The sequence below is a fragment of the Saccharomyces eubayanus genome, chromosome X (assembly GCF_001298625.1).
Source record: "Saccharomyces eubayanus strain FM1318 chromosome X, whole genome shotgun sequence".
Classification (NCBI taxonomy): Eukaryota; Fungi; Ascomycota; class Saccharomycetes; order Saccharomycetales; family Saccharomycetaceae; genus Saccharomyces; species Saccharomyces eubayanus.
In genome coordinates this window covers 582,968-606,469 of record NC_030985.1, presented here as the reverse complement: position 1 = coordinate 606,469, position 23,502 = coordinate 582,968, and the positions used below count along the sequence as shown (strand labels likewise).

General features: G+C 39.1%; 11 protein-coding genes and 1 non-coding gene across 12 annotated transcripts; 5 read left to right on the top strand and 7 right to left on the bottom strand.

Annotated features, from left to right (window-relative positions):
* Positions 1–62: 62 nt before the first annotated feature.
* Positions 63–163, bottom strand: DI49_3110. Its single transcript is given in 2 exon segments — positions 63–107; positions 125–163. It is a non-coding gene; the product is annotated as a tRNA-Leu (tRNA).
* A 278-nt stretch (positions 164–441) lies between these two features.
* On the top strand, positions 442–1,410 carry AIM25 (Aim25p; the record flags this gene model as incomplete). Its single annotated transcript, XM_018366193.1, has 1 exon — positions 442–1,410. One exon carries the CDS (start codon positions 442–444, stop codon positions 1,408–1,410), a length of 969 nt encoding a protein of 322 aa, XP_018221399.1.
* A 78-nt stretch (positions 1,411–1,488) lies between these two features.
* Positions 1,489–2,205, bottom strand: YUH1 (ubiquitin-specific protease YUH1; the record flags this gene model as incomplete). Its single annotated transcript, XM_018366192.1, has 1 exon — positions 1,489–2,205. The coding sequence occupies one exon, from the start codon at positions 2,203–2,205 to the stop codon at positions 1,489–1,491; it is 717 nt and encodes a 238-aa protein (XP_018221398.1).
* Positions 2,206–2,596: 391 nt separating this feature from the next.
* On the top strand, positions 2,597–4,561 carry DI49_3107 (uncharacterized protein; the record flags this gene model as incomplete). Its single annotated transcript, XM_018366191.1, has 1 exon — positions 2,597–4,561. One exon carries the CDS (start codon positions 2,597–2,599, stop codon positions 4,559–4,561), a length of 1,965 nt encoding a protein of 654 aa, XP_018221397.1.
* A 265-nt stretch (positions 4,562–4,826) lies between these two features.
* JJJ3 (Jjj3p) lies at positions 4,827–5,333 on the bottom strand (the record flags this gene model as incomplete). Its single annotated transcript, XM_018366190.1, has 1 exon — positions 4,827–5,333. The coding sequence occupies one exon, from the start codon at positions 5,331–5,333 to the stop codon at positions 4,827–4,829; it is 507 nt and encodes a 168-aa protein (XP_018221396.1).
* Positions 5,334–5,704: 371 nt separating this feature from the next.
* On the bottom strand, positions 5,705–6,553 carry DI49_3105 (aldo-keto reductase superfamily protein; the record flags this gene model as incomplete). Its single annotated transcript, XM_018366189.1, has 1 exon — positions 5,705–6,553. One exon carries the CDS (start codon positions 6,551–6,553, stop codon positions 5,705–5,707), a length of 849 nt encoding a protein of 282 aa, XP_018221395.1.
* Positions 6,554–7,011: 458 nt separating this feature from the next.
* Positions 7,012–7,980, bottom strand: SFC1 (Sfc1p; the record flags this gene model as incomplete). The annotated part of the gene is made up of 1 exon (XM_018366188.1): positions 7,012–7,980. One exon carries the CDS (start codon positions 7,978–7,980, stop codon positions 7,012–7,014), a length of 969 nt encoding a protein of 322 aa, XP_018221394.1.
* A 973-nt stretch (positions 7,981–8,953) lies between these two features.
* RPL43B (60S ribosomal protein eL43) lies at positions 8,954–9,521 on the bottom strand (the record flags this gene model as incomplete). The annotated part of the gene is made up of 2 exons (XM_018366187.1): positions 8,954–9,230; positions 9,520–9,521. Coding segments are annotated over 2 exons (279 nt in total).
* A 2,632-nt stretch (positions 9,522–12,153) lies between these two features.
* Positions 12,154–13,266, top strand: IME1 (transcription factor IME1; the record flags this gene model as incomplete). Its single annotated transcript, XM_018366186.1, has 1 exon — positions 12,154–13,266. The coding sequence occupies one exon, from the start codon at positions 12,154–12,156 to the stop codon at positions 13,264–13,266; it is 1,113 nt and encodes a 370-aa protein (XP_018221392.1).
* Positions 13,267–13,637: 371 nt separating this feature from the next.
* Positions 13,638–14,630, top strand: FIP1 (cleavage polyadenylation factor subunit FIP1; the record flags this gene model as incomplete). The annotated part of the gene is made up of 1 exon (XM_018366185.1): positions 13,638–14,630. The coding sequence occupies one exon, from the start codon at positions 13,638–13,640 to the stop codon at positions 14,628–14,630; it is 993 nt and encodes a 330-aa protein (XP_018221391.1).
* Positions 14,631–14,836: 206 nt separating this feature from the next.
* On the bottom strand, positions 14,837–19,249 carry BUD4 (Bud4p; the record flags this gene model as incomplete). Its single annotated transcript, XM_018366184.1, has 1 exon — positions 14,837–19,249. One exon carries the CDS (start codon positions 19,247–19,249, stop codon positions 14,837–14,839), a length of 4,413 nt encoding a protein of 1,470 aa, XP_018221390.1.
* A 356-nt stretch (positions 19,250–19,605) lies between these two features.
* JSN1 (Jsn1p) lies at positions 19,606–22,875 on the top strand (the record flags this gene model as incomplete). Its single annotated transcript, XM_018366183.1, has 1 exon — positions 19,606–22,875. One exon carries the CDS (start codon positions 19,606–19,608, stop codon positions 22,873–22,875), a length of 3,270 nt encoding a protein of 1,089 aa, XP_018221389.1.
* Between the last annotated feature and the right edge of the window lie 627 nt (positions 22,876–23,502).

Genomic DNA, 23,502 nt, shown 5'->3' with positions numbered 1-23,502 from the left:
CCGCCCGCACTTTCGAGGTTCTTACAGAGACGAAAAGTGAAAAAGTAGAAAAATAAAAATAATGAGAGCTAAGGGATTCGAACCCTTGCATCCGAAGATATCAGAGATTTTAGAGGTTAAATCCACCTAAATCTGACGCCTTAAACCACTCGGCCAAACTCCCATTGTTTGTTGAAGATATTGCGATACTCTTTCGTACATGTACAAGGATGTAATATAATTTTTGAGGTCTGACCATTATGTTCAAAAACAATGCCCAAGTACATAGAGAGAGTTGTGGCATTTATTTTGTAAGATTTCATCTTATGTATATAAGTTTAAGATTGACAAATAGGCTGATTGAGTTATTGGAAAATGATAAATCTAAAAGAAGGAAAAAAAAGCGAAATAGGGTAGAGATAAACTTCAAGTAGACTTAGTGCTATAACGAACGGTACAACAATGCTCCCCATCACACGGTCATGTGTGAGGCATTTCACTACGCTAAGCAAAACGCTTACAAATTCCCCCGGTAGAATTGTAAGAAATGGTTCATTTAGAAGGATAAATCGTGAAACGAATTTAAGGATAAATACGCCACCTCTATATACATTTAGTGGTAGTAGTAATAACGATACGATAAAGGTACATGACCCCATAGCTACCACGATTTTAAATGAGCCCACTGTCATCATTGAAAGACAGATTGAATTTATGAATGTCTTCTTAGGATTCGAGCAAGCCAATAAATATGCCATTTTGGATGTAAATGGGAACAAAATTGCTTCAATGATGGAGAGAGATTTCTCAATAACGAAGGCTATAATGAGGCAGTTCTATCGTCTACATAGACCGTTCTTAGTGGACGTCTTCGATAATTGGGGGAACGTCATAATGACAATCAAAAGGCCCTTTTCATTTATCAACTCTCATATCAAAACTATCGTCCCACCATCTGCGTATGTTGATAATGGTAGTGGCACCACACAGTATCACGATGGCAAAGATGGAACAGTGGTGGGGGAGACCATCCAGAATTGGCATCTTTGGAGGCGCCGTTATGAATTATTCCAGAAAGACGGGGCAGAGGGTTCTTCGTTTGACCAGTTTGGTAAGATAGATGCGCCATTTTTATCATTCGATTTCCCTGTGTTAGATGCCAATGGTAAGATAATGGCCAGTGTAGATAGAAACTGGGTTGGGCTAGGTAGAGAAATGTTCACGGATACAGGTGTGTACGTTGTTAGATTTGACTCGCAAAGATGTTTCAAGGACATCTATCACGATGAAATGTTAAGTGATCAAGTGCTGAGTTTGGATCAAAGAGCAGTTTTATTAGCAAACGCCGTCTCCATTGATTTCGATTATTTTTCAAGACATTCCAGGCAGTCAGGAGGATTTCTTCCATTTGGTGGCGGTTACGACGAGTAGATAGTAAAGCTTTAAATTTTAAAAAAAGAGATCATGTAAGTATATATATATTTGAATACAAAATAACGGATGTAGCCATCATTCCCAGTTGGGGCCTAATCCTAGCATGGCAAAATTTAATACATCCTCTTTATCAGCACTCTTCATATATGACGCAACTCTTTGTCTGACTATGTCCTGTTCAATCAGATCAGCGGCAGTTGGATCGCTTTCACCTAAGGAAATGGGCCCACTTAGCTTTCTTCCATCCAACTCAAATATCTCACCATTCTCTTCAACGTATGTGATGTAATGCAGATTAATGTCCACCGTAGCTTCAGGTGCTTCTGATTGGCCGGTAGAAAATGTTTGTGTATTATCATTAATTACATCCAAGACAAATTGATCAGCGATTGCATCATCAAACATAGTTCTCGGAGTTGCACTGTTACTTTGAGATTCTAGAAATTTTATCAAGTCGGATCCTGGTTCCAACAATGACCGGTTATTGCTCAATGAATGAAGGATTGCATACAAACCACACGCGTTTTTGACTGATTGTTTAAACCATATAACATCTGTACTTCTTGCCTTTGAACTTTGGTCGTTAACAGTTGAATTGCCCTTTTCATTTATTGGGAATAGCAGCACGATGGCCTTTACTGGCCTTGGTAAAAATGCCAATAATTCAGTCTCTGTTAAGCTATATATATCGAAAAATGCCCATTCCTTTTGTAAGCCTAATTTGTGTGCAAATTCTGTAAAAACTACAGGGTTTGATTCAATTGGTACCACGGCACGCTCCTTTCCGCTCATTTGTGTCTGTAAGTGTCTGCGTATAGTGGTTGTCGACTCCACTGTTGAATGGAAATAATCCCCTAATTTCTTTGAAGTCCTGGTTTTCCCGCTTTACTATAATTTTGACCAAACTGAACCAGCGCTAGATGAGACAGTAAGAAGCATGGGCGGGTTGATCAAATGTCGTCTCTCTGGTTGTTTTCTGGAACATTAATGGCTACTTTGCCACGGTTTATAGCATCGAAACTAGAAACAATTGCGGGAATAAACCAATACATCTAATCCGGGTAACTAAGCGTCAGTAAGTTTTGGGACGTTAATAGCTCATCACTCAAAAGCCCTACCGATGTATGTGCAAGTCTATAGTGGGAGGGTTGGCTGATTAAAGTTAGGCCAAGTACGCTTAGTGATGAGAAATCCAACTGTTGATGCTTCAGGTCAAGACGATAAATGCAGTGAAGAATCACTCGCTAACTCAATAAATAGTAATAGTAATTTCAGCTCTTCTTCGGAAGGCGGAAATGAATGTGAATTTGGTACAGTAGAAAAGGTGGACACATTGATTGGTGGTAGAAGAGTTATAAACAGTAATGTGGAAAGCGCCAACAATAATGATCAGGAGACAAGGACTGCGGAACCACTTCAGTCTTCGATTAACAGTCGCCAAAATTCAGAAAAGGAGCGCGTGAACTTTATTCCTCTCGACAACGATGACGAAGAACTCGATAAAATTATTTCGTACACCCCTGATGGCGGTTTTGACAGCTCTCATAAAACTTTTTCGTTTTCCTTGCCATTTGGTAATACGAATTTTAAATCAAACTCGCCGTTGGCTATATTTAAAACAGTCCTACCCAAGACCCCTGATGAGATCATCAAGGATATTTCGAGGAAGAATGCAATCAGACTAAAGCTGAAGAAATCAAACTCTATTTCTTCGTTGGAAGAAATGGAGTTATTTAAAGATGAAAAAGGTATCGATAATTCCAGATTAAGGGCTGTTAAAAAATCATTAGAAATGGATGCGTTGAAGAACTCCTTGAAGCAAATAACTGCAGACCCGTTCGACAAAACACATGACGGATACTACCGCTCAAGATTAGAGTCCATATGGAATGAATTAGAAGGTGATATTGTCATAATGGGCGGTTACCGAGGTAGTATATTAAGAGATGCAACTACACATAAGCGAATTTGGATCCCGTTAAGGGCAGGTCTTAATATGACGAAAGTAGATTTATTGATTGGGCCTAATGATGAAGATGAATTGGCAACTCAAAAAAAAATCATCCCCGATGGGATGTTGACGCACATAGGTCCTGTCGATGTCTCTAGAAGATTGATTAAGAAATTAGAAGCGAACCCAAATGTAAACATTCAGCAGTTTGGTTATGACTGGAGATTATCATTAGACATTTCTGCTGAGCATTTGAAGAGTAAATTACAAGAACTGTATGATAAGCAGATTGATAAAAAGGGAGTATATATTATCTCTCATTCGATGGGCGGTTTAGTGGCGCATAAAGTTTTACAAGACTGTACGCATTTGATAAGAGGCATTATTTACGTGGGTTCTCCTAATCAATGTCCAAATATTTTGGGTCCTATCAGGTTCGGAGATGATGTGATGTGGAACAAAACCATTTTCAGCAAAGAAACAAACTTTTTTATGAGAAGCAGCTTCTATTTTCTACCGGTGGATGGGAGGTGTTTTGTTGACAAAACTACCTTAAAAAGGTATGATTTTGACTATTTTGATACAGAAGTTTGGAAGTATCTTGGCCTATCACCTCTGGTTAATGAAAAGAGAGGTAAATTAGCCGACGAAAAAGAAAAGTTACTGCCCAAAAAATCCAAGTCATCACTTTCACTTAAAGCTACATTCAACGCCACTACTAAGTTCGTCTTAAGTACACCTGTAGTTCGAGCTGTTACAGGTAATAACAACAAGCAGTCAGTAAAAGAAATACCCTCTGATGAGGTCTTCCACACGTCTTATGAAGATAGCTGTGAATATTTAATGAAAGCTTTGAAACGTACCAAGGATTACTTGGATAGTCTGGATTATGATTCGAGTAAAGAATATCCTCCATTAGCCATGGTTTATGGTAACAAGGTTCCCACTGTCAGAGGCGCCAAGGTTAATGGCATACAAGATATTAGAGACGGAAATTACGAAGATCTTTACTATGGCCCTGGTGACGGTGTTGTGCATCACAAATGGTTATTGCCTGAACAAAGAGGTTTTCCGGTCGTTTGTAAAATAGCTAGTTCCGCAGGTCATGTCAGTTTAATGACAGATTTGAAATCAATGGCGAAGGCATTCATTTCTATTGTCGATAGTGAGAGGGAAAGGGCAAACCCACCTTCATGATGCATTTTTAGAAGGCGTGTTTTTTTCATTATTCTGTTTTTATTTGTTCTACTCCTTTTTATTTTTTACCTCTGCATCTTAATGCTGAGAAAAACGGTACTCCGAATAAACATAAAAAAGTTTAGTTTTAGTTACCAGAACGTCATTTTTGATAGTAGTTACTAATTTTACATAAACGCCTTTATGCTTCCCATAAATAAATAGTGATTCGATAAAAAAAAAGAATTTACTTTATACAGCCACCTTGCCTTCTTCGTGATAGTTATCACTCTTCCTCGACATCAAAATTAACTTTTAGCCATAAACTGCACGCACTACATTGGGTTAACAATTGATATCCATCATGGCTCTGTTCAATGATGTTTACGTTATCAATGCATTCGTCTAGGAGATTTTCGTTGAAGTGGAACCCGTTGGCAAATTGGCAACGAGGACAATTCATCATAAACTCGAGCTTTTCGTCATCAAATGAGAAATCGTCCAGTGAAAACTCGTCTAGCCCGTCACCACAATTATGAAATCCTTGCTTTTTATAGTTCTCAAGGATCATCTTGTCATATTCAACACGTGTTTGATTATTTGATAATATTCTATAAGCGTCTTGTATTTTATTTATCGTAACGGTATTTACTCTGTTATTTTCACTCTTAGTAAGCTTGTCAGGATGCGTATTCAGAAGACGGTCCCTATATGCTTTTTTAATTTCTTCTTGTGAAGCATCTGATGGGATTCTTAAGATTTCGTAGTGCGTTAGTGAATTCGCTAATGACATTTTTTCACTAAATATACCAAAAAAAAGGAAGTTTTCAACAAAGATTTGACAAAAGTGTAACCGACTAAATCGAAATTCTTGATTGATATGACTTACCTATTTACACACTATTGGCGACTTCACAGTGATGGTGCTAAGTACTTCCAACTAACGTCATCGCATCTCTGTATAGTTTTTCAAAGAACAAAAAACCGGGTAACTGATCCTGCAATGGAGATTCGTGAGATGGCCGATGATCAACTGACTACTTTCTCTATTTATTTGATGGCTTTGAATATGATTATGATCAAATGTTTTTAGCGTATGTTTAATTAAAAGTATTTAAAAATGTTGAAAAGTTTATAAGTATACACAGGATCCAATGTCTCACTTTATGGCGCATCTGTACATTCCCAATCGGTAGGCTCGTAAGCGTCAGGATGATCTAAAATTTTCATCTGGTCATCTGACAATTCAAAATTGTAAGCCGCAAGGTTGCCTTCTAATCTTTTAACGGTTTTGGTCTTCGGCAATGGTAAATAACCGTGTTGTAGAGACCAACGGATTAGTACTTGACCCGGATTACGATCCACCTCTTTACATACTTTCAACAGGTCTGGATCAGTCATTTTGTAACCATGACACAATGGAGCGAAAGCTTCAACGACAAGGTTTTTAGATTTACAATAATCTGCCAATTCTTGCCTCATAATCCAAGGAGAAATCTCAATTTGGTTGACCACCGGCTTATGTTTCAGTTGTGGCCAATTCAAAAGTTCATCGACATGTTTCTTCCCGTAATTGGAAACACCTATAGACTTAACCTTTCCTTCGTCAACGGCCTCTTGCATAGCCTGCCATGTCTCTAGTCTCAATTTGGAACCTTCCAATGGTGAATGAATCAATAGGAGATCAATGTATTTTAACCCAGAGACTTCACTCAAACATTGCTGAATGGCTGCTTTAGCTCTCTTATACCCGTTTTGGGAATTCCATAGCTTAGTAGTATAGAAAATGTCCTCACGTTTGTTGTTTTCTGGATCTTCGTCCAACCACTTCTTAATACCGTCACCGACTTCCTTTTCATTACCATACAGCACTGCGGTATCAAAATGGCGGTAACCGCACTTGGCACCTTCATAGACGATTTCAGCGGTTTGTGATCTCGGGATATCGTAAGTACCCAAGGCAATGCTTGGGATTTTGTAGCCATTTGAAAATTTGTAGAATTTCGGGACCATATTAGAGACGCAGACTTGGTTTTTTCTCTATATGTGAAAACCTATGTAAACTGTTCGAGAAAGTTCTGCTATATGTATTTCTTTGGCCCAGAAACGATTACAAGGAGTAGAAATGGAAAAAAAAGATCTTCCCCTTATATATTAAGTTGAAGTGGTAGATATGATTATCATTTCTGTCAGTTTCTTTCAAATATTATTATTACTTACGAAAAAGGGGAGTAGGGAGAGAAGCGCGGTTACGGAGCCACAAATAATAACATAAAGGAGTGAATATCAAATTGAGAATGAATATAATTACATAGAGTTATTTGGTTCGTTTTTAGTTTTAGTTTTTTTGCTCGTATTGCTGCTTTGCTTTGAATATTTTAGAGGGGGGAAGTATAAGAAGTCAATGTTTGATCTTTTTCCTTTTCTTTTTTTAGTTTGTATTTTCATTTCGTAATAACATTGTTCACTATCTACTGCAATGGTTTTGGCTTTGGTTTATTATTCTTCTTGAATATTCCCGTCTTTTCCAAATGATCTCTTACATATTCGTAAACGGTAAACGTAACGGCTTGACCCGGTGCCACTCTCATTACTCTTGGGGTTATTCCCTTATATAATGCTCTAAAGCCTTCTTCTTTTAGAAGTTGGGTACCGATTAGTACGATTTTCCTCATGCCAGATTGTTTTTCCAAAGATGTCGACTTATCCTTCTGTAATCTTGTCTTGATAGTATCCAATGGGGCGTTGGAAAACGGTCCAATGGCACCTGAAATCAAACCTATACAAGATGTTTCCCACGAAGGTAAGACATCCATTTGGTGATAGTTTTGCAGATATTCTTTCAATTTAGAATAGACTGTGAAGTTAGCACCTTGGTTTGTTGCCTGCCTTGCTGCGGTTAAAGAAACACCTCTATACAACGCAGAAACCCCCTCTTCTTTAATGATAGTATAGGCGGCATGAATGGCGTTATTGTATTTAGGGCCAGCGTTTGGTTCCGTCGGAGTCAAATGCTGAGCTTGCAGCCTAATTTTTACGACTTCCATGGGATTCACCACAAGAACGGCTTCAGTGATACCAGCACCAACACCAGCCACAAATGTGTTACCGGTAGAAACAATTCCCGTTTCCTTATTGACTAATAGGGTTCTGTAGAATTCATAAGACGAGAACCGGATAGCCATCTTTGGTATAATACCGATGACCACAGCACCGAGACCTTTATACAGAGCCAAGAAACCTTCCTTATGGTAGATGGTGCTCCCGGTTTTGATGAAACCTGGAGGTTTAACGTGTTCGATACCGGCCACTCGTTTGTAGATTTGCATTCTAACTTTAATTGTATCTAAGGGATGACAACACAATGCTTCAAACATACCTGCAGTACCACCTGCAATCAGGTTGATAGCCGGATGAGAAGCTTTCTTTTTTTGGGACATTTCACTTTTTTCTTTTCTGTTATTATGCTATATTATGGACTAAGAAGAATACACGCTTTCTTGGTTATTTCCTTCTGATGGTTAGAAATGCTTTTTAAGTCAAGTACTCTCAATTTGTTTTATATGGAAGATGACAAGTTACTTCTAACGACTTATTATCAATAATACCTTCCAAACTGACTAATTCTATAGATGAAGGACAAACAGAAAACAGAAAAAGGCCAAGAGTAAGAAAGAGGAGAAGGAGGAGAAGGCTACAACAAACGAAATCAACTAAACAAGAAGAAACAACAACCATCTTATATATACATAGACACATGCATATGTGAGTATGCACTGTAGCCTGTAAAAGATAGCGACGCCCTCACTGACAAGGATCTCAAAGGATTGGCTAACAGATGGCACCTCGAGCAGCTCTACTACCGTGTATCATCATTACCTCCATCATCACGCTTCATTATGACTACCAGGACTAGTCATTAACACCGACCACCATAATTGTGTCCTTTTCCGTCACAAATAAAGCCCGATTGCGGTTTACCGGGACCAGGAAGGTGCTGTTGTACGATGTGGCATCCTTCCAATTGGTATCCCGGCAGAGATGGGCGGTTAATAATCTCTAGTTGATTTGCTGGCGCCCTTTTCTCCGGGCGGGCGCTACTAAAAAATTGCTCCATTGGGCCGAGATGTGTATGTAGTCTTTCCCCTAAATTGACGGGATAGCCCCCTCACCGTCCATTGAGCCGAAAATGCTCCGAAAACGATTACACGTCACGTGACTGAAAGGGTGTGCGAAGTCAACTTCGTCCTGTGTATGTATGATACTCTTGGAATGTAATGCAGGGAATTTTATGCTAAAGTTTTTTTTAGAATTAATGTACTAATATGGTTTTATGTAAACAAAAAATACAAAACATAGTCGTTACGGAATAGATATACCTAATGAAAAGCCAAAAGAGAATGTATAAGAAATCTAAGCTTCAACCATTTCTCTCAATCTTCTGATGGTAGATCTAACAGTAGCGGCAGCTGCAGTGGAGACGGTGTAAGCACCACCAGCAACGGTCTTCTTACAAGAAGAACAAGACCAGATACCAGCAGCACCTCTCTTGACGGTCTTCTTACCACAGAAGGAACAGTCATATCTGGCATGTTGTTGGATTTCCAATTTCTTGACTTGTCTTCTCAATGATGAACCATAACGGACACCATATTTACCTGTGATACCGACCTTCTTTGTTCTTTTAGCCCTGTGAAAAAAAAAATAATAATATTTGTTAGTAAAAAGAAACTTGTTCAATGATGTTTTTTTATAATTGGCTCGATGTATTCATATTGAGTTGAGGAGGAGAGTAGCGGGATTATCTCGTTAATGCGATGTTGAAGTGCCACTACAATATTGTGTCATTCCGCTTGGTTATACCAGTTGGTGATTTATCGACTTCCACAATTCTGTTCCATGGTGTCTGTGATATCCTGGGTTAACTTTCTCCAATATAAAAACACTTGATCATCCAATTTATTCTTCTGTTTGCATACATTTTTTATTTTGATTGTCTATCCTTTTCTTGTCTCAAAATTTCAAATGGATATGAAATCGCACAAATAGTAATAATTGTAATATACATGAACTCTTAATTGAAATTTCAAATTTTTCAATCCAGTCTTCCCAGACTGCGAGCGGTTTTCCCAACGTGAACTCTCTTTGGAAATCTCATTTGTCCCCATACACGAAAAAACGCAACCCAACGAAACAAAAAAAACCAAAACTCAGCGGTGCACGGTCTACTAACGAAAAACCAGAGCCTGTTTTAATATGTGTGGGTGGATAAAATGTATGGATGGAGACATGAAGAAATGACGATAAAAATGTGAGCGGCTAAAAGAGGTGGAAACAGTGGCAAGAGAGTACAAGAAATGCACGCACACATGAAAGTATGATACTAGCGGAAGAAAAAAAAAACCTGACGGATTCACCGTTATATTATTCCAAACTTCAAATATTTCTTTTTCTATATGCAACTCAGCCTAGCCTGTAGACATTTGCTGTATCTTGATTTTATAATCCCTCATAATAGTCTATTAAAAGGGGCGATTTTCCCTCTGATGCATGTAAGAAAAACCCGATACCAAGAAACCTCAAAAAATCCACGTAGTGATATTAAATGCCGCGCTTGTACTTCAGAGTTTGTCGGCAACGAACGGCTAACTCCTGTACCTCAAAAGTATAAAATAAACGATGCCAGGCAATGCGCAAAGGCAATACATATACGAAACGTGCGTCAAAGAAACGAACGTCTTCTATATATAAGCAGAATGTATTGTTGTAATTTCTCTCAAGAAATGTAAGTGATCTTGTTTTCCTAAATACATACAGTAAAATAAATCAACTCTAAACATTAAAGCTATGGAGTTGAAATACAAATGTACTTGGTGACGTCTCACGCATTATGGCTTCAGCAAAAATCAGAATGACCTCTTTTCTATTTTCTCTCTGTCAATAGTATTTCCAGGAGAGAGATTACCTATTAACTGTTTTTTCATGGCCTGGGATAGTAGAGGATGTGCACTTATCTAACGTCCATTTTTTTCCTGTGAATCACCGAGAAGATGGCGTTCATTGGTGTGATAAATACTGACGTTATCGTGATTGGACGCACTTTACAAAAATTGTATACACAGTAAAGTCAAAGGAGCAAATGCACCGAACGCGCTGAACGCACCGAACACAATATGTAACTCACAGCAGACACAGATATAGCCACAAAGGGGCTGCTAGACTAAGCTTCCCATTGATGTCACTCCCGAATAAATTTTGTATAAAAATAACTACGGCTAATCAGCTTTTTTTTCCTCGTGGCGCTCAGAAAACCGTGCAAAGATGATAAGCGGAGGAATGCGAATGACTAAATATCGGCAGGGGATGTTGACAAATACTCGACACCGCTTTTCGTGCTGCATTGGAGAAAAAAAAATGTCTATTTGTTTACTTTTCAGCCTCGGAGTTTAAGAAAACCCGCATATGCATGGTCCCCCGTCTGCGGTCAGAGCACGCAGGGGCGTCGTCGTTTGGGGGGTGGGAGACACAACAACTAAAACTACATAATGGTGGCTTCTTGGGGGTCGTCTGGAAATGCGGTAAATTAGAGTTTCTAAATGGCGCCTGTGCAGACACAGAGTTCTGTTTCCACCTACTAGTCTAGGTAGCGGAGTTCCAGATGCATGCATAGAATCACCTATTCGGGACTGGCACCCTAGATCCCGTATCCTGATCAAGCAAATAATCGACTACGCATGTCTGCAACGGGATTCAGGAATTCTCCAGATTACATAAGCGTGAAAATACCGGAATTTCTGGCACACCCTTTTTACACCTGCGACCCATGGTTGTTTTCGAGGGGAATCGACAAAGGCGCTTAGCCCAAAAGTAATGATTCAAAATGGAGGAACGGGATTGCACGACTCCCAGGCAAAACAACGCAGCCAATTAGTTTTCTAAATTAGGAAAAGTAATTGATTATACGGTTTTAGTTGCGTTGAGTGAATGAGATCTGGCGCACCGTACGTTAATAAAACGCTGACTTGAAATTGGAAGATCAATAATACCGAAATACCCTTTAAAGGGAGGGTTTATCCATGCTAAATTGCCTTTCTGACTGAGCATTCATAAATATCAAAATCAGATCAAAGAAACAACAAAGGCCCATATTGTGGCCGGGCCCCAGGGCTTTACCCATCGTCGTAGTCTCCAGCTAAATTGGGGTTGGATGTTTTCAGTCTTATTTCTTGCCTATTTACTTTGGAAGCAACTATTTCGTTTCACATATTTAAACTGAGACACAATCTTTTACTCTTAATCAGTTTTGTCTCTAAGATCATTTCCTTCCATTCTCTATCTTTCCCTTTTTTTCTGGATACTTAATCTTTTCGTCTATTTCATTTATTACTGTTATTGAACTGTAACCTCATGAAGTAGATCAGCAGAATAGACTATACTATTGCGACTTAATAAGAATACAATAATATTTTTGATATTATTATTAACTGCAGTTATTACTATTATTGCAGCAGCCTCTATAGAAAAAAAAATTCTAAAATCTCGTTTTTATTTTTTTATTGAGAAGAAAAGAAAAGAACTATACTGAAGAAACAATTAAACCTTGTTCCAACAAAATGCAAGCCGCTATCCACAGAAAGCTCAACACTGCTTTAGAAGATGATGTTCCTCTTCTTTTCCCTTTTGAACAACAACAACAACAACAACAGCAACCAGACTTTTATTACGACGCAGCGACTAATCAACAAGATCGCCCCAGTTTTTCCTTTGGATCTACAATCTCCCCAAGAAGTTGGCATTTTGAAAAATCAGACAACGACTCAAATATTCCCTCCTCTCAATTACAGCACTTGGTTCACACACAACCAATTCACTTGATTAACCCTCAGATTTTATTCAACGAAGAGTTTTTGAACTTGGAAAACATCGATTCGCAGCCTCGTTCTAAAGAAAATAGAAGTATAAACGGCAATGAAACAGAAACAGCTACTGAAAAACAAAAAAGGGACTCAAAAAGTACAAAATCTTCCTCTTTATCATCACTTTTTTCTAATGACGATACAGCTTCCACGTATTATTCTTCTTACAACAACAACAATATCTTCCAAAAAACCGATAAGAAAAACGATGATATTGATATGATTGACACAATGAAATTTGAAACTAATACCAACTTACAGAAAGACATAAAGATATTTCAAGAAATTTTCGATTTTAATGAATTTGCATACGCACAAGATTTTTACCCACACAGTACGAACTATACTTATTCGAAACCCTCAAACGTCCATAACTCAATAACCACCAAAAATATAGACTCATACTATCAGCACCAATACCAGAATCTACCCCATATTGAAAATATGCACTCCATTAACAACCGTCATTATAACAACAACAAAAGCGTTAATTATAACAACAGTAGCCTTCTTCACAATAATAATAACAACAGCGCCAGTAACGCGTCCCATAGCATGTACGAAGCTGAACCGTTTATAGATGAACCTCAAGTGCCATCATGCTATTACCCATTAGAAATTTCCTTGGATATTGATAGGACACCAGCACAAAAACTAAACTCGGAAGAATTAGAATTTGTTAAAAGGCTAAACGCCAAACTATCAAGATATGCTGCTGCCTATTCAGTTAGTGCTTCCAACGACCAAGATTATTACGATAAGGTCAGATTTCAAGAGATTTCCTATAAATTTAGTAAAACATATTCTTAGTTTTTAATAAAAGTATGGCACCCTTCTCCGCCTCCATATTCCGCATACCTTCACTTCATTATTCCATTGTCTCACTCAAATTGCTAAAGATTTGTGTTTCTTTATATATATATTTATTATATGTATGTATATTAATATATTCAATGTTTCAAGCAGCATAACATAACGTTTATTATTTGAATATTATATTTGCCGTATGTCGCGATGCAGAAGGGTGATTTATTAAAATATTGAAAACCATTGTAGTATTTGGTATTAAAAGCTCCAACCTTAAGAAGTAAACGAAAAAAGTCAATTCTATTGGATTTAACCACCATTTGCTTTGCCCCCACCTTCTTCTGCTCTGTTACAATATAAAACTATCCCTTATAATGAGTTCTAGTGAAGATGAAGACGACAAATTCCTGTACGGGTCCGACTCTGAGTTAGCATTGCCTTCGTCCAAAAGATCTAGAGAGAATGAACAAGAACAAGATGCCTCTAATGATCCGGGTACAGCCAAGAGACAAAAACAGGATTCTTTTGAGGAAACCGTTCCAACCATAGCCAAATATGATCATTCCGATGAAGATATATACTCTGATTCCTCAAATAACGAGAGCAACTCTGACGTAGAGGTTATCATAAGCACAGGCCCTGATCCTACTCGGCTAGACGCCAAATTGTTGGGCTCCTATCAAAACGTAACAACATCTGGAAGCAAAGACGTAATCAGCGTAGCTACCGACGTCCCTGTGACCATAAATAAAACATCAGATGAAAGACCCGCCGCAACAGAGGGCGAAACAGATCAAGGCGTAATGACGTCAGAGTCGAAAGCCGTTACTACAGAGGGTGAAGGAAATGTACCGAAGACAATGGTTGGATCTATTGATCTAGACAAAGAAGGCATTTTCGAAAGCGTCGGTATAACAACTATAGACCCTGAAGTACTAAAGGAAAAGCCTTGGAGACAACCAGGAGCTAATTTAAGTGATTATTTCAACTACGGGTTTAATGAGTTTACCTGGATGGAGTATTTGCATAGACAGGAAAAATTACAACAAGATTACAACCCTAGAAGGATCCTAATGGGTTTACTAACTCTACAACAACAAGGCAAGCTAAACTCTTCTAACGACACAGACTTGAATCTCGGCAATATGATTGACAACAACAACAACAACAACATCAACAATTCGAATATGTCCAATCTAAATAATAATATGGGTAATAGCATGTCTGGAACACCAAACCCTCCCGCACCACCGATGCATCCAAGTTTCCCACCATTACCCATGTTTGGTAGTTTCCCACCATTCCCTATGCCAGGTATGATGCCACCCATGAACCAACAGCAAAACCAAAACCAAAATTCGAAATAAAGTTGAATTGGAAGTAAAAAGTAAGGACTTCTCTCCCCTCATTATACGTATTTATTTAAATATATAATTGATTCATCTTTAAACTAGATTAACGATATACAACCCTTTTTATTTATTTTTTTATTATAATTATTGTTGTTAGTATTATTTGTCCCTTATTATTTATAGTCCCGTTTTATTTTTTGACATTAGCAATTTTTTTAAACCTATGTAGCCAGTATTTCGCCAAAATTTTTTACCCAAGGTTGGTGGAAGGCATTTAACTCAACAACTTCCTTCAACTTATTATACCAATCGTTTTTCTCCTCATTGGAGCAGTCTGCATTGAATGTGATCCTTTCGCCATCATCAAAGACCAGCTGGAAACATTCGTTAAACAATACCCACTCTGTGAAATTCCTTCGTTCTCCATCTTTGGTTTGGATGTCTTCGTTGCATAGCACTTCCGTAACCTTTAACAGATTAATGTCGATCTTAGCTTTCTTCGAGATTTCATGATAGCCAGACAATTGCGAACCATGTAGTTTAAAAAATCTACTTTCTATCTTTCCGTTTAAATCACCACCATCCTGCAATAAGTACCCTTCTTTGTAAATGTTTTTTTGCAACTTGTACTTGGAAATAATCTTGTTTACTAATGACAATGTTTTGGGAAATTGTTCAAAAGCGGAAGTTCTTTTTAAGAAGCATGCTTCCACATCCAACGAAGCTACTTTATGAGGCGGTTTGCGTGGTAGTTCATGAAATCTAGCTGAGCCGCCAATTCCATCTGCAATACGGCTCCATTTATTTATCATATCATAGCGCATATGACTATTACTGAATGCAGCATTATTTAAAAACTCTTCATCAATTTCAAACTCACAACGGGCAAACGAACCATCTTGTGCAAACAAGTAATCCCATTCATCTTGTTTTGCTGTTTTTTGCACATATCTCTTCTCCGATTTGTACTTTGTCTTACCAAAGAAACTTTTTCCGACTGGTACCCTATCTACTACTTCTACTAGTTCATGCTTGGCTTTCGCATATTTACATTTCAGTGTGATAGTACATTTTTTATAACTGCTTTCTCCAGAAGAGACTGAGGAAGAGTCTTTGTTCTTCATGAAGTCAATAGGTAATTCGAACTCTTTATTAATCCTAATATTACCGTCATATGGAAGTGATTCCCAGGAAGTCTGGATGACATTTTCCCCATTATCAAAAACAATGGAAAATGTGGCTCTGTGGCTCTTGGTACCGTACAGCGCAAGCGTAGAAATTCCCTTCACAGTTAAATAAAGTGTTCCCAAATCTGGAAATTCTTCCTCGGTCTCCCCTGGTCCTTCAAGTTGGGTCTCCATTTCCTCTTTTGTTTCTATTACTGGCGGAGGTGTAGCTGACTCTAAGCTGCCAGTACACGTTAGCTTGGCTGTCTCTGGCTCTTCTTCAGTCTTGACATTTATTTCGTCACAATTTGATTTATTTCCAGCCTTGATCACCTTAAATGGGCTACTAATATGGCGCTTGACTGGGCTTATGCCACCAGTTGGAGTGCCAGGACTCATTTCGTCCTCTTCAAAATCATCAAACATGTTTAGAGTCATAACGTCACTATTGATCATCTCTCCAAAATGAGAATCGGAGTCGCTAAAACTTGCTTCGTACCCTCTAATGCTTGCTGCTAATGCAACCGATACATCTTTGACGGGTGTTTTCAGCGTCCCAATACCTAGACCCATATGTACCACATTGACTTCTTCTTCGTTATCGCTTTTCAATTCAGTGTCACTTTTAGCATCTGATTCCAATAGTTTTTGGAGTACATCTGGCGCAATAGATTGATTTCTTACTGAAGGGGGAGGTTTCAGTTCATAATTTTTCTCCCAAAGAGAACTGAAGCTTTTCTTCGAATCATCCCTGTTGAAACCGGCTGCCTCATTTAGCGCATGATTGAATGATGTAGAGTCGTGGTCTAATGCGTCTAGAAAATTAGCAAAATCCTGGCCCAATTCCTCATCAACGGATAGAGACAGCAAATCACCTTTATCGAAGCTTATATCGCCTACGTTCTTTATTTCACGAACAGAAGTTTCGGGTCCCTCTTGAGTATTTATTGAAAAATCTTGTCCAACTGGATTAATGTTGGTTGTAATATCTTGCTCACTCAGTTGAATATTTGACAGAGCAGCCTCTTCATCCTGTTCTTTTTCATCCTGTTCTTCCTTCTCCCGTTCATCTTTTTCATCCTGTTCTTCTTCAAAAATATGGTTTTGGAAGTTGGAGTTTTTATCTTGAGATTCCATGATGGTAGGACTTAGAAATGGAGTCAGACGCTTTTGTACCCTAATATTATCTTGAATCTTTTTAGAGATTATTGTGTTTCTTCTCATAGGATCCAATGCGTTCCATTCACTATTGTTCAAAACGTAATCTTCGCTGTCATAGTAGTTCAACGACGATACTCTATGTTTTGGATTATAGATCTTACTTCTACTTACTATTCTGGGCTTGAATTTGAAAGATGTTGAAGCATTCTCCTTCTTGCAATCAACTGTGGATGCAGTGGTAATAGACGACTGGTGTGAAAACTGAGAGTTGGCAACGGATTCTGGTGAAGTATATTTTATTTCTTCTTCTTGTATATGCCATATAGAGATATAATCTGAAGGTTTCATCGATCTTGTTAAATCCATGGAATCATTGGAGGTATCGTTTTCATCAGCGAATGGCTCACTGAATTGAATTGCTTCCCACCTTGGCAATGGCGGTAAAATTGGAACCTGTTCCTGCTCTTTCTTTTCTTGAATGTTTCCATGTTCGTGTTCGTGTTCGTGTTCGTGTTCGTGTTCGTGTTCATGTTCATGTTCATGTTCATGTTCATGTTCATGTTCATGTTCATGTTCATGTTCATGTTCATGTTCATGTTCATGTTCATGTTCATCTTCCTTTTCATCGGCTCTATCTTCACCATAATTATCCTGAATCGCCAGCATGTGTTCACTTGACAACGATGATTTGATTTTTTCATCTTTGCTCCCATTTGGTAGGCCATTTACTGTACCAGTCTCTACATGATCAAGATCTATTTGGCTGTCATGTGTTTCGCTATCTTCTGAATACGTTACGTTCTGAATAAGCTGTTGCTCCCCAAGATGAGCGAGCTCGTGGTTAATTGCATCTTCAGAGTTCGTGAATGATTCATTTTTGTCGTTTGATTCGATTGACTCCTTTTCTGCCACATCATTTTTGAGAGCTGTTGGTTGTTCATTGTGTTTATTTATCAGTCGAGGGTTTTGCATACTTTGATCTTCTTGTACTGTTTCTTCATTCTCATTAACTAGACTTTCCTCTGGCTTTGTAGATGTTGAGATATCTGCTTCAGTATTGTATATGTCGTCTACAGTAAGCATATCATTTGATTGAGTACCACCAAATTTAGATTCAGTATGTAACAGGGAGGTTTCCTCCGAGAGGTCCTGATTAGCGGCTGATAACTCTCGTTCAGCACTTTTACCAGCTTCATTAGAGACACCCTGGTTGGGCGTAGTGACGTTATTATGGGAAGAAGGATCATGATTCATTTCGTAACTTTTGCCAAGAAGTCTCTCTTCATCGAATGCATCATGGATGTGTTTAGCATTGTACTGTAAATCTTCCACTAGATCCTTCTCTATGATAGCATCTGCATTGGACGTGATGCCAGCATCAATACGGTCACTCGTTTCTAGGAGGCTCGTTGAGATATTTAGGTCTTCCACAGAAGCCGTAGCCGATCTTGATCCCAGAAGCGATTTCTTGACAATATATGGTAATCCAGGGCATTCATCCTCGACAGCCGTCATTTCCGGGGTAGATGGCATACGGTATGGTAACTCAGGGATTGTTTTTGTATCCAGCTCGTGTTCTGTACTGTCTGCAGAGTCACCAGACGCCAACCTTTTGTTAAGCCCACTGGCACCCAACGATAAATCGAGATTGAACTTGTTGATAGATACCGCGTTTGTTATCGGGATCCTTGAGGGAGAATGTAATATTTGAGGCGATTGTGCCAGATATGCGTCTGCATCTTCCTCTTCTTCCTCGTCGTCGTAGTTTGTTTCGATTTCAATGGAACTTCTGTGAGTGGGCGACTCCGGATATGAGAGCAGCGGTTGAGTTGATTTCAATGTGAATTTCAAGGAAGAGCTATCACGTCTTGCAGGTTTTTCGTCTTCGCGTGTCAGGTCGTCTATATCGTGGGCCATATTTTTCAAATTATTGAGGACTTTGGGAGAACTCGTTGGGCAAGGTGAGCCATTGACGGCAAAACTTTTAGGTGATTTCTGAAACACTGTATCCGAAGGCTCTCCAAGCTCGGAGTTTGTACGCAAGAGGTCCAAACCAAAACTTTCATTGGAGATATCAGACTTCCTAGATGATGATTGTCCCTTGCGACTAGCCTTTTCTGTCGCATGAGAATTCGACCTAGTGTTGTGTTTTACCAGCATTTCCATGGTCTCGTCGCCAATATCCTGCAATGGCAGCTTCCAGTCACGGGAACCCCCCTCAACAGTCTTCTGCATGGCATTGCACTTTGTTTGTTCCATTTCGTTATCTATCTCTTTCAGCAGAGAGTCCACAGTAGTTTCGCGCATGGTCCTTTACCTTGTTCTTAACTGCTTGATCTCACACTCTAGCCGAACCAGCGTCAAACCACCAAAGAGAATACAAGAGAGCTGTGATCTTCTAGATGTTTCGTCTGCATTAATAAACACCATTGTTTTCTCGAGGAATAGTTTATGTTGTTTACCTTTTGCCAAATCGGGCACCAGCTCGTTTGGCGCGACGAAGCCTTTTTTTGCCAGTGAAATTACCCGCCGACGGCTATGAGAACAAAGGGGGCGTTTCTGGAGAAAGGCCAAAGGCGCAGAGAGATGGATGGTTAAGACGAAAAGAGGACCAACGTGTGCGTGAGAGAAAGAGCTCATGCATCTCTATACATCCTCTCGAAATGGACAAAAGCAAGCAAATGAACATTAACAACCTGTCCAACATTCCTGAGGTAATTAACCCAGGTATTACCATTCCCATATACGAGGAGGAGTACGAGAATGGAGAGAGTGCTAATGGTCAACTACAACAGCCGCCACAGAAGTTAGGATCTTACCGGTCCCGTGCAGGGAAATTCTCCAATACACTGAGCAACTTGCTGCCCTCCATTAGTGCCAAGCTGCATCATTCGAAGAAGAACGGCCATGGCAAAAACGCTGTTGAGTTTTCCTCCAGCAACAACAGTTCTCAGTCGACGGTGGCTTCTAAAACCCCGAGGGCCAGCCCCTCCCGGAACAAGATGATGGACAGCACCATAGACAATGTGTCCATGGATAGACCGGGCAGTTTAACCCCACCTCAAGACATGGAAAAACTGGTCCATTTCCCTGATTCGACCAATAATTTTCTGATCCCTGCTCCCAGAGGGTCCAGTGACTCGTACAACCTGCCTCACCAGATTTCCAGGACAAGAAATAATACGATGTCATCCCAGATCACTTCCATGTCGTCAATTGCTCCCAAGCCTCGCACTTCAAGCGGGATATGGTCTTCCAATGCCAGCGCCAATGACCCCATGCAGCAGCACCTTTTGCAACAGTTAGATCCCACAACGAGCAACAATACAAACAATCCGAACCCGCTTAACGACTATTCAACAAAGACCGCATTTTTCGACAACTTAGTATCTACAAGCACGAGCCAAATGATGGATAGTAAAATGAATGCAAATAGTTTGGCTATTCCAAACTCTCTTTGGTCAAACTCAAGACAAAGGTCTCAATCAAACGCTTCTAGCATATACACAGATGCGCCGCTTTATGAACAGCCCGCTCGCGCCAGTATTTCGTCCCATTATACTATGCCAATCCAGGACTCTCCCTTGGTGGCTGATGAGATCGATCCGCATTCTATTAACTGGGTAACCACAGATCCCGCTGTACCATCCATAAACCAAATTTCCAATCTATTGCCCACTAATACCATTTCCATTTCAAACGTTTTCCCCTTGCAACACCAGCAACCTCAGTTGAATAACGCGATAAATTTAACAAGCACCTCATTGGCCACTTTATGTTCCAAATATGGTGAAGTCATATCCGCTAGAACTCTAAGAAATTTGAACATGGCTTTGGTAGAATTCACTTCCGTGGAAAGTGCCGTAAAAGCTCTGGATAGTCTCCAAGGCAAGGAGGTTTCCATGATTGGAGCACCAAGTAAACTATCGTTCGCCAAAATTTTACCCATGCACCAACAACCTCCACAGTTCATCCTCAATTCTCAAGGCTTGCCATTGGGTTCTGAAAATAACAATTTACAACCACAACCATTATTACAAGAGCAATTATTTAATGGATCTGTGACTTTCCAGCAACAAGGCAATGTCTCTATACCTGTATTTAATCAACAATCACAGCAATCTCAGCAATCTCAGCACCAAAATCATAGTTCCGGTTCAGGTGGGTTTAATAATGTTCTGCACGGCTACAACAACAATAATAACCCTCACAATAACAGCAACAACTCTGCAAACGAAAAGGAACAGTGCCCCTTTCCGTTACCGCCCCCAAGCGTCAATGATAAAGAAGATTCGTTAAGAGGTATCATTGAGCTTTTCAAAACAACTGCCGATGAATATCAAATCAATTCATTAATAAAAAAGTCACTTAACCACAAAGGAACTCCGGATACTCAAAATTTTGGTCCCTTACCGGAACCATTGTCCGTGAGAGAGTTCGATCCACCAAAGTTGCGCGAACTAAGAAAATCCATTGACTCCAACTTATTTTCCGATTTAGAAATCGAACAGTTAGCGATTGCCATGCTTGAAGAATTACCAGAATTAAGTTCAGATTATCTGGGTAATACTATTGTACAAAAGTTGTTTGAACATTCATCAGATATAATTAGGGATGTAATGCTAAGGAAAACAAGCAAATACTTGACCTCTATGGGTGTCCACAAAAACGGGACGTGGGCGTGCCAAAAAATGATCACCATGGCTCATACTCCCAGACAAATCATGCAAGTGACTCAAGGTGTCAAAGATTACTGTACCCCGTTAATCAATGATCAATTTGGGAACTACGTCATTCAATGCGTTTTGAAGTTTGGATTTCCTTGGAACCAGTTTATTTTTGAAAGCATAATAGCCAATTTTTGGGTTATTGTTCAAAATCGATATGGTGCACGAGCCGTTAGAGCTTGTCTAGAGGCACATGACATCGTAACTCCCGAACAGTCGATAGTCCTGAGCGCAATGATTGTCGTGTATGCTGACTATTTAAGTACGAACAGTAACGGGGCACTGTTGGTTACATGGTTTTTAGATACTAGCGTTCTACCCAATAGACATTCTATCTTGGCACCAAGACTGACGAAAAAAATAGTTGAGTTATGTGGTCACAGATTGGCTTCTCTAACCATTTTGAAAATCCTAAACTTTAGAGGTGATGATAATGCCAGAAAAATCATCTTAGACTCTCTGTTTGGAAATTCGAACGCACACGATTCTTTACCACCAAAGGAGTTGACCAAGCTTTTATGTGAAACGAATTATGGTCCTACCTTTGTCCATAAAGTTTTGGCAATGCCTTTATTGGAAGATGATTTGAGAGCTCACATTATAAAACAGGTTAGAAAAGTGTTGATAGATTCTACTCCAATACAGCCAAGCCGCCGTTTATTAGAGGAAGTTGGGTTGGCATCTCCCTCAAATTCACATAACAAGGCAAAGCAGCAACAACAACAGCATCATAATAATAGCATTTCACATATGTTTGCCACTCCGGATGCATCTGGACAACATATAAGAGGCCTTTCTGTTTCCAGTGTTAAAAGCGCCGGATCGAAGCATACCACTATGAATACTGGAACAACCACGGGGTCTACCGCATCCACAATGTCACCAGGCCAGTCATTGAATGCTAACTCTACAATGGGTTATTTCAATTATCCTGGTGTCTTCCCAGTGGGGGGCTTTTCAGGCAGTGCCAATAATGGATATGGTGTTAACAATGATGATCTTAATTCCCAATTCGATATGTTAAACTTGAATAACGGAACTCGTTTATCATTGCCGCAATTGAGTTTGACTAATCATAACAACACTACTACAGAAATATTAAACAGTATCGGCTCATCTAAAGGCCATACGAACAATAACAACAACAAAAATTATAATGAGGACAATCCCGCTTTTGAAACTATGACTTTACACTCAGCAAATTAATGCCTTCATGCTTTTCTCCTTTCGTCATCATAAAGAAGTTATTTGTTTTTCTTTCTTTTCCTGCATCCATCCAAGATTACTCGAGCTTCACCTTGAACGTTTGGTATTGTTTCCCCCTTCTTTCTTCTTCATAAAGTATAAGTTGATGAAAAACTTTAATTTGCATTTTTATACTGGTGTACCTAAACAACCGAACTTGTTTGTTCGCAGATATATTTTCACTTCTGGGGTAGGATTTTTATTTAAGACTGCCATATTACCAAAATACTCTTTTTCACATCTAATAATGATTACATAGATCCATAAATTTTTATACAGTAAAAAACACCATGATTATTCGATTAAAAACGTCTGATGGTAGCTATTAATAGGGTACTTTTATTAGTTTCATATCCTCATCTAAAGTTACCCGCTAAGGTGTTTTCCCCGGTAGAAACCAATTTTAAAATTTGCCCTTTTAACAAGTACTAGTGACATGATACAACTATTAATAAAAGATGTAGCAAGTAGATAAAACCCAGTTTTATTTGTGCCCGTGCGTTACTCGAGAGCCCACATCTACTCGTATTTACTAATTGTCCGGATTTATACGAAAAATCCACTTTCATTAAATCGTTCTTTCACAAG